Here is an 11,102-nt window from a genome sequence, read left to right on the forward strand (position 1 = left end):
CTGAGATTGCCACAAGGAAATGTGTTTCAGTGGAACTTAAAAACATAGCTTTGCTGTTGTACGAACTTTATTGGCAAGCATTATTCAGTGAAGCTCGCCTTTGTAAATAAAGATAAAAAAGCGAGTGTAGGGAGCAGCAGCAGTAGAAATATACGAAGATTGAGCGGCCGTCTTGTGAAGTTCATGCAACGAACGCTGGCATTCAGCGGCCGCTGGAGACTGGGCCAGACGCGGGGCGGGCTGAAGCTTTGTGACCAATCGTGCTGGGTTCTCCTGGAACCCTGGGCCAGAGGGAGCTGTCCTGGATGTTTCATATGTTCCCTGATTGGTGGATAAAGGCTTTCTGGATTCCAGGAGGCCGGCTTACCCAGGCCGAGTGGCCGAGAAGTTCCAGTGTAGCAGAAGATAGCGCCTAGGAACCACCGTTCTCGCGGATAATTGACATAATTGTCGCCAGTGATAAAGCAGTGATCAGGTTATTGTCAGGGGACTCATTTATCTCAATAGGTGCTGTTTTTTCGCTATGGCTCCATCATCAAGATTCTAAGAGGCAGTCTAATTGGAAGTTGATAACGGCTAGCAGGTGGAGGCTCGCCGAGCGTTGCAAGCACGGCGCTCGCCGCTAACTTTCATGCCAAACTTTGAAGCTTGAGTTCGGAACAGTGAAAGTTGCGAGGATCTGTGAACTTAGGAAAAATGTTGGGTAAATATTTATCTTTTTAAATATTTAATCAGTGACACCCGAAGCGTAATTTGCACCTGTAGCTTTTTATTAAAATATTTTTGATATCAAAAAGTGGTATTGAAATCAAGTTTAAGTCAAAATGTTGGATCAGGATTTGTTATCGAAGAATGGATTAGGTGACGTGCAGCAGCCACCACCACACCTGGCTTCATACTCTCAGTTCCAGCAATACCAACAAACCATGGCTGGATATAACAACATGGGATATGGCTTCCCTGCAGCCATGTACGCGCAGAATGGCTACGGCTACTCCTTAGCGGGATATCCACACGCATCCAGTCCTGCGTCTGATGGTGAGTGTCTTATGCATGGCTTATGATGAACATGTCTTATCCCTCACTTATGGTGAGCGAATACTTGTGTTATACCTTACTGATGGTGAATGAATGCTTGTGTTATACCTTACTGATGGTGAATGAATGCTTGTGTTATACCTTACTGATGGTGAATGAATGCTTATGTCGTACTTAATTTATGGTGAGAGCTTGTTATAATTGCTACCTTGTTGCGTTGTTAGTGACGCTCGTCTAATAGTGATTTGTTGATTGTGTAACCCTTGCGTTGTGATGAAATAGATGGTGATGCATCATTGTTGGTCGGATGGTCAGTGGTCAGTTGGCTATCGTCCTGGTTCTGGCCAGATGGTCAGAGGCCAGTAACTAGTTGGCTATCTTTTTGGCCCTGGTCAGATGGTCACAGGCCGCTTCCTGTCTCCCAGTTATGGTCGGTGTTTAGCGACAGTATAATTATCTGTCGCTCTCGACCAGATGGCTATTGCCAAGTTTGTTATCTTGATTGGATATTCTCCGATGAAAAGTCAGGTGGTTTGTTTGTTAATTTAAATAATTAACCGGATTGTTAGTTTTCAGTTGCGCAATTGTATGCGATGTTTCATAAGTGATCAATGATTTTGGTGTACCAGAATAACTTGAAAATATAGCATGGATTATATCCCTCATATATGGGTGTGATTGAGTATTCAATAATTAGAAATTTTCCAATACTTCATGACTTATCTTTAAATCAGAGTAAAATAATACGTAAACATCGATTATTTTAGATTATGATAATATTTACAATTAATTGGCAGTCTAACCCGGCGTTACTCGGGATATTCATTCCTTGCAATTCGACATTCCCGTTATCCTGAATACCGTTATTCCGAATCTTGTCATTTGTGAGATAGTTAATAATTTTGAAACTTAAAATACCGAAATTAAATAAATAAGCGACCTCACACACCTGAAGCCCAAGACTGTCGTTCTAGTCATGTTTAAAAATTCGAAAAAAAACCTTGAACATTTTAACCTGAAATATAATCTCGTCAAAGTAATCATCACCTATTACTTGCAAATCGACATTCCGTTTTTCAATACCCAGAATTCTTTGCAAGTGAAATAAAACAGGCAAAATCTTGGCACGATAATTATCCTGGATACGCGCCCCGACAGCCCCTATATATTTTGTAATACCAGGTTCACAACACCTCAACTTTTGAAAAATGTTATCCTATGCATCAACAATGTCAGTTGGTATTTGTTAAAGTTCAAGTGTTGTGCGCCTGGAGCCGCAGCTTTTAGGCGCTACTGGTGCGCGTATCCAGGATACTTATCGTGTCGGGATATTGCATATAGGGGCAGTTGGGGCGCGTATCCAGGATACTTATCGTGTCGGGATATTGTGCTGTTGGGGCGCGTATCCAGGATACTTATCGAGTCCGGATATTACCTGCATCTAAGAATTTATTCATCGTGACGAAATAGGAGAGCATCAAATAGTTTAATTTAATTTTTGAATTGGTAAAATGAATTTAATTTATAACGCGTAATATTGTTTTTTCCATATTTTGAAGCGATAGTAAAATGGGAGTCCTATCTTCCCCGTTAAATGTGGGTTTTACGTCTTTAATACATTATAATATTTAAAATTTATTAATTTTAATAAGATTAGGATTTACGGAAAAGCGATAATTGGATTCCAAAATTACCGGGTGGAGTAATTAATAGCGTCTTTGCAAACTAAAAGGGTTCTCAAAAATAAAATAATTCAATGCAATTTAAATTTTATTTACACATTGATTCAATGAATAAAGTTATTTAGCTTCATATATTCTAGTTTTTGGGGATTCAATATTTTAAATGTTTAGGTTGTTTTTTCAATATTTGGGTTAAAGTATTGTTACTATTGAGGTTAAATTATTTTCACTGTTTAGAATTTTTTATTACTGGAAGTAATTTAGGATTTTAGATCATATTTACCATCAAACGAAAAATACAGCTGGCAACCAATTATGATAATTAATTAGGCATTGCCATTAGAATTGTAACAGATAAATATCAAACAGTACATTTTCAGTAATTTTCCGATGTTGACTGAAAATTATATCGAGAAGTCTACATTTTGAGTATTTTTATGTTACCATGTTAAAAATGCGCAGTATTAACCAAGTCTTTGCTTTCTTAAAATCGTATTTTGGATATTACTCACAGCCGTGGAGGTAATTTTCCATGTTTGTATTTTCTGAAAAAATCCTCAATCGTTATCATTATTTTCCCAGAAGAATCAAATGAAAATCCAATATCCAGGACAACATTTCTTGACTTCAACATAGCGTTCATAAATTTAGAATAATATTTAGTTATTGTAAGCTTGATTTCAATAGTTGATACAGAATTAGATTTGGTTACTCTATATGCTTTTTTATTCATATTAATTTTATAGCGTTGAAGTTTTGAATTTGTGAAATAAAATTCATGATAATCTTAAAGCAGCTACATGGGTTGTAAATGATCACGTCCAATGAACTCAGAATATTAATGAAATCTCTCACTGATTTATGTAGGTTGTATTTACTCGCATGAAGCTCTCGCGTCTCATTGCTGTATCATACGCAATACCATACTACATATACAATGAGCCAATATACTTGCTTGAAAGAAATTTTGATTAAATATTCTAGTGCTTTAAATTAAGTCTGGATTGTCTTCAATTATATGATTGAAATCATTCGTCAAATCCAGAGATTAATGTCACCAGCAGCCGGAAATTTTAGTTGACATAATGACATACAGCGGGAAATTGACACTTCGAAATCGAACCTGATTAATATTTATGAAGGTAGTTTATGTAGCTATAGCATACGAATCTACAAATATATACGAATTCGATTCATATCTTCATCGCATGCACTATTACTCATGATAGTGAGTGAACGCGTGGGTAACTGTGGATTGATTCAAAATCCTGTGTGAACGCTGTAGTCACTTACACGATACATCTTATATTTCCCAAGCATTCCTTGTAGCTTTCATGTCCAAAGCATCTCTAAAATAATCCTACGTGTCCTCAATTAATAATAATAGTATTACTAAATATTCGGCAAAGGTTCATAACATTCCATAATATTTGGAAAAAGAAAAAGTATTCACAGGCATTCCTCGATCAGCACCTCCAAAATTTTCCCCTATTCCCTTTCAATTCAAAACTTCCGCGTATATTAAACTATCCCTTAATTCGAATTTCCTATCTAAAACAAATCAAGCATCCGAACATAAACAAATATTATTATATACCAGTATTCACAACAAAATATTTCTAAGTTGATGTGATTGCAGCATGCCTGAAACCGCGCCACCCTTCAGTTTCCATTGATTTCCATGATTAATTGATTGCGTTTGTAGACATTCCGCTACAGTTCATTGCACTACAGCCCATTGCATTACCGTCCATTGCATTACACTTCATTTCATTTCAGTCTGTTCCGGTACAGTCTATTCCATTGCAGTCAATAATTGCATTACAGATGGACTGAGATGGACAGTTCATTGCACTTCAGTTACTGCATTACCGTCAAGAACACTGGACATTAAATGCCTGTCCTTTGCCACTGCATCACCCACTGCACCACTTGGCCACTGAGTTACTGTACCACTGCACCACTGCACCCTGCACCAGTGAACCACTACACCACTGAGCCAGCAAGCCATACGCCATACATCGATTATGCTTCACGCGAGCGTGTCGCCGGCGTCGCGTATAATACGCTTCCGTGCACGCAACACTCTGCATACGATTCCCTGCACGCAACACTCTGTATGCGCTACCCTGCACGCAACACTTTGCATACGCTGTCACTATTTTTTGTGTCGGATTAGCGATATTTTGATATATGTGCTTGAAATGACACGCACATCGTCGAATAAGGGTTTATTTTGTTGAAACAATCCTTAATCGACGTTATTATGACATCAGATGACAAGTGGGAAGGCTCACTACTTTATTCGTTCTTTTCTATTCGTTCGGTATTTTGTTGTATGGTCACTATATAGTATTTTTCGAATGTGCTGTGTTGCGCGCCAAGCGCCGTAAAATAAGGGGCTGTTAGGGCGCGTATCCAGGATACTTATCGTGTCGGGATATTGTACGTTGGGGCTTTTGGAGAGCGTATCTAGGATACGTATCGTGTCGGGGTATTTACTGGAAATTTTATTTTGAATGGGTTTATTCCGTGGCATTGAAAAATGGAGAGGAAGGTAAAATTAAAAAATTTAATTTCTACTTTAGTTAGTTAAACATTATATTCAGAAATAAGATGTTTGTCTCTTTTAAATATTGATAAAATACTTGAATGAGAATTCCGTAGTACTAAATGTTAGTTTGAATTGGTCCTCGTCAATTACGCCTATTTAATTTAAAAAGAATTGTGGGTTCGAGACCATAGCATTCTCAAATTGCACAGATTTCTATTTATTTATGTAATCTAGCAAGCCATTAAACTAAATTACCCGGCTTTGTAGGTTCCTGCAATGCTGGTTCTGAGACTACTTCCCACTGCTGCAGTCGTGTCGTGTGTAGGCGTTCGTGCGTAAGCTGGTGTGTGCGTATCAATTATACGCACTGCCACGGCAACCATGCACCTCCACTCGTTACCGCTGAGCGCTCAATGAATGCGTAATGCGTCCGATAGTGCGTAATGCGTACGTTAATGTGTAATGCATGTGTTAGTGCATAATGCGTAAGTTGAAGCGTAATGCATACGTTAATGTTTCATGCGTACATTACTGCGCAATGCATACGTTAATGCGTAATGCGTGATTTATTGCGTACTGCATTCATTTAGGTGAAATGCATACGTTAACGCGCAATGCCTTCGTTACTGCCTAATGCGTATGGTAATGCCTAATGAGCATGAAAATGCTTAAGGCACATGTTAATGCGTAATGCGCATGTTGATGCGTAATGCGCATGTTGATGCGTAATGCGCATTTTAATGCGTAATGTATACATTAATGCGTAATGCATGCCTTAATGCGTGATGTATACGTTAATGCGTAATGCATTCCTTAATGCGTAATGTATCCGTTAATGCGTAATGTATACGTTAATGCGTAATGTATACGTTAATGCGTAATGCATGCCTTAATGCGTAATGCATACGTTAATGCGGAATGCGTGCATTAATGCTTAATGCATACGTTAATGTTTATTGCATACTTTAGTTTGTGATGCTTTCGTTTATGCGTCATGCGCATATTAATGCGTAATGCGTCCGATAGTGCGTAATGCGTATAACGCGTCTACATGATAGACGATGAACGCGTCTACATGATAGATGATGAACGCGTCTACATGATAGATGATGGACGCGTCTACATGATAGATGATGAACGCGTCTACATGATATATGGTGAATGCGTCTACGTGATAGGTGATGAACGCGTCTACATGAAACATGGTGAACTCGTCTACATGAAACATGGTGAACTCGTCTACATGATAAGTGGTGAACGCGTTTACGTGATAGTTGGTTAACACGTCTACATGATAGGTGGTGAACGCGTCTACATGAAACATGGTGAACTCGTCTACATGATAGATGGTGAACGCGTCTACATGATATGTGGTGAACGCGTCCACATGACATGTGATGAACGCGTTTGCATGATATGTGGTGAAAGCGTCTACATGATATGTGGTGAACGCATTTACATGATATGTGGTGAACGCGTCTACATGACGCGTGGTGTACATGATAGCTCCATACAATGCATCGCGTGAGTGAACGCTATTTATCTCCCTAGGATCAATAACAACTCTGGCACTCCAATGACTTCAACTCGCAGCGAACGAACAATAGAAGCTCCTCCATACAAACCCATTCAATTCAGAAAATGTTTTAAACACATTCTTTTCAGGGAATATTTTAAAGATATTCTTTTTACGAAAGGTTCAGACACATTTTGTTCATAGAAAGATATAGAACAAATTATTTTCAGCAGGTAATTCATACTATAATATTTTAAAAGCGTTCTCTTAATAAAATATTAAGAAGCAATTCTATTCATAAATATTTAGCCTATTTTCATTGTAAAATTATTTAAACATATTCCTTCATAGAATCTGTCAATCCCAATTTCTTTATTAAGTCATTAAAATTCTTTTATTTGTAAAATCTTTTAAGCTTATTATCTTCTAACAATCTTTTAAACCCACTATCTTCATAAAATTTTCAAACCCATTTTTATCGTTTAGTCTTTTGAGCCTATGCTATTTATTGAAAATTTCAAACCCATTATTATTATTAACCCTCTCTAATCCAATGTTATTGGAATTATTATGAACCCAATTTCCGTGTAAAATATCCTAAACGAATCTGCCTTATTATATCGTTTAAATTCATTTATTTATATAATATTTCACCCTCTTTCTCCTTTTAAAATGTCTTAAAAACTCGTCTCTCAAAAACGCTTTAAAACCTATCCTTTTAGCAAAATTTTTTATACTTTGTGAGATTTTTTATAGCATCTGTGAAGTGGAAATCCGAAACGAGTGAAACGGGACTTTAAATTGTGCGATGTTTTTTGTATATAAAGATCGTGTGTTAGCAAAACACAAAATCTGAGTTAATAAAACAATCACTCGATGGCCTCATCATGAATGATAGATGAATTCTGTGTCTTTGTCGCTGTTTGAGTTGGCAAAAAAGTATTAAATCTCGTAGAATTATTTGTTGATACAGATTTTGATGGAGCGTTTGTAAACCAAAGTTTAAATATTAGCCCAAGTTGGTTTTTGTACTCCCAGTTAAAACTGGAATTATTTTATGTTTTAGCTGGATTTGTGTTACAGATTTTTTTTCTGGTCCAAAAATTTACTTTGCAATTTAAAACTATTTTACTTGCAATTTAATCATATTTTACTTGTAACTTAGTAATTTTTTACTTGTAATTTGATACTATTTTATTTGTAATTTAGTAATATTTTACTATTAATTTAATGATATTTTACTTATTATTTAATAATATTTTACTTGTAATTAAATACCATTTTGCTTTTAATGTAATGCTATCTTTTTTGTAATTTATTATTATTAAATTTGCAATTTAATACTATTTTACTCTTAATTTAATGCTATTTTACTTGCAATTTAATAATATTTCACTTGAAATTTGATGCATTGTATTTGTAATTTAATACAATTTTACTCGTACCTATTATTTTACTTGTAATTTAATACTATTATACCTGTTATTTAATACTAATTTGCCTGTAATTTATTACTATTTTACGTATAACTTAATTAATACTATTTCACTTATCATTTAAAACAATTTAACTTGTAATTAAATACTATTTCACTTATAATTTAATACAATTTAACTTGTATTCTAATTTGTTCTGAACACGCCTGATATTCCAGCTTATATATTCTACGATGTTTTCTCCTACGTTTCAGTGACGGAGAAGCCGGAGGGGGGAGAGGTGCGCGTCACAGCTAAGGGCAAAAAGATACGCAAGCCGCGCACCATATACTCAAGTCTTCAACTTCAACAGCTCAACAAGATGTTCCAACGCACCCAGTATCTTGCCTTGCCCGAGCGAGCTGAACTCGCAGCTAAACTCGGTCTAACTCAAACTCAGGTGAGCTGTGTTCATTTGCAGGCTGGGTAGGTTGTGGTGAATGGTAGGCTGGGTAGGCTGTGGTGAATAGTGGGCTGGGTAGGCTGTGGTGAATAGTGGGCTGGGTAGGCTGTGGTGATTGATAGGCTGGGTAGGCTGTGGTGATGGGTAGGCTGGGTAGGCTGTGGTGAATTTTAGGCTGGGTAGACTGTAGTGAATGGTAGGCTGGATAGGCTGTGGTGAATGATAGGATGTGTAGGCTGTGAGAGCCGGTAACCACTTTAGCCACTGAGGCTGTTTATTCAGAATATTCACTTAGCCTCTATAGTCTGTATTGACTTCATCGTTGTGTAGTCTGCACAGCCATTAATTCTATGTAGTCTGTATAGCCATATATGCTATATAGTGTGGATAGTCATTATTGCTGTGTAACCATTAATGCTGTGTAGTCTGTATAGCCATTAACACTGTGTGTAGTGCTAGGTACTCCTATTCTGCATGCATTTTACGCTCCAGAATTTTGCTTTAGGATTTCAAGTTCGTTTTCCACGCCTGAACGTGCATCCTGGAAGGCTTTTACCTGGCAAGGTGTTCTTTTAGGGATACTTAGACACTTTTGTGTACAAAAACGTGCTCGTGAGGAACATTGAACGGCGGCACAACACAGCACAATGTGCCCTGTCCTGTGGTGTCATCACAGTTTGTGCCACGCACTGTAGAACATCAAAAAATCGCGTACAAAACTAAAGTGTTTTTCGGACGTTGATTTATTTTCTATTTATTATAATAGAAAATTATGAAAATTGAAAATTTTATCTGAATTTGTATAAAATGACTACTTTATTTTTTGTATTATTGTGTTTTTCATACGGCGTAAATTGCATTACGACCACCGTATAAGTTACTGCCGTCGTATTAGTTTCTGCCACCGTTTTAGTTACGGCCACCGTATAAGTTACAGCTGCCGTATTAGTTACGGCCACTGTATAATTAAGTTCCAGCTACCGTATAAATTTTTGCCACCGTATTAGTTACGGCCACCGTATAAGTTCCAGTTACCGCATAAGTTACTGCCACTGTATTATTTACGGCCACTGTATAAGTTTCTGCCACCGTATAAGTTACAGTCACCGTGTGAGTTACGTGTACAATTTACACCCACAGAAACCCGTCTGTTCCTCCGGCGTACAATTTACACCCACAGAAACCCGTCTGTTCCTCCGCCGTACAATTTACACCCACAGAAACCCGTCTGTTCCTCCGCCGTACAATTTACACCCACAGAAACCGGTCTCCCCCAGAACGGAAACCAGCACTCTGCGGCCGTCATATTCTAAGGTCATAATAACGCTATAGCATCGCAGGCAGGAAATGTTCACATCTTAGAAATTCTGAACGCTCATTAATGAACATTCCTAACGGATGACTTATTTATAATGCTTCAAAGCTCTGAATATTTTTAAACACTTTAATACTTTAATATTTTTAAACACTTTGAGCCTAAGACGGTGATTGTAATTCAAGTTTTGACTTGTAATACAGGTTAATTGCAAGTCTTTTTCGTATTTGCATTTTCTTTGCCTGCTGAATTGAAACAACCTCTGATTTAGACATACTATAAATCGTGTACGTTGAATTTGCCATTATTTCGACTGACGTTATTTACGATTTAAACTTTAATATGCAGCTGATTAACATTTTTTAACGAAACTTATCAGTGACAAACTTAATCGTTAATGAGCCGTAATGTAGACTAGCCTTATCGTTACTGATGGCAATCGATTGCGAAACTCATCGTTACCGATTGCCACCGTGAAGTATCTCTATTGTTATCGCCGGTTATCATTAACAAACCTTATCGCAATCGGGTGTTATCCTTTAACGCTATCGGGTGTTATCGTTAAAGAACTTTATCGCTATCGGGTGTTATCGTTAAAGAACTTTATCGTTATCGGGTGTTAGCGTTAAAAAGAACTTTATCACTATCGGGTGTTATCGTTAAGGAACTTTATCGTTATCGGGTGTTAGCGTTAAAAAGAACTTTATCACTATCGGGTGTTATCGTTAAAGAACTTTATCGCTATCGGGTGTTAGCGTTAAAGAACTTTATTGTTATCGAGCATTATTGTAAACGGATAATATCGCTGTCAGCAGTTATCGTTAACACACCTTATCGTTACCGACGGTAGCGGCGTCGGTGGTCCGCTTGACGTCGTTATTTCCGCCGCTTGATTTTCAAGCCACGGCATGAGTGGCTTGAGCCCTTGTGTGCTGAGTGGCATGAGCCCTGCGTACTGAGGGGCATGAGCCCCTGCGTGCTGAGTGGCATGAGCCCCTGCGTGCTGAGTGGCATGAGCTCTTGTGTGCTGAGTGGCATGAGCCCCTGTGTACTGAGTGGCATGAGCCCCTGTGTGCTGAGTGGCATGAGCCCCTGCGTGCTGAGTGGCATGAGCCCCTG

At 37.8% G+C, this 11,102-nt stretch overlaps 1 protein-coding gene across 1 annotated transcript in view; it reads left to right on the forward strand.

Moving 5' to 3' along the window:
* The first annotated feature begins 393 nt into the window (after nucleotides 1-393).
* The window catches only part of LOC108679749 (homeobox protein DLX-2-like), a 22,694-nt gene continuing 11,985 nt past the window's right edge, over nucleotides 394-11,102 (forward strand). Inside the window, exons 1-2 of the mRNA XM_018168466.2 lie at nucleotides 394-1,038; nucleotides 8,481-8,665. Coding sequence (XP_018023955.1) covers nucleotides 825-1,038; nucleotides 8,481-8,665 — 399 coding nt within the window. The 5' untranslated portion in view covers nucleotides 394-824. The remainder of the gene's footprint in view (nucleotides 1,039-8,480; nucleotides 8,666-11,102) is intronic.

Source organism: Hyalella azteca, unplaced genomic scaffold (assembly GCF_000764305.2).
Source record: "Hyalella azteca isolate HAZT.00-mixed unplaced genomic scaffold, Hazt_2.0.2 contig1188, whole genome shotgun sequence".
NCBI lineage: Eukaryota > Metazoa > Arthropoda > Malacostraca > Amphipoda > Hyalellidae > Hyalella > Hyalella azteca.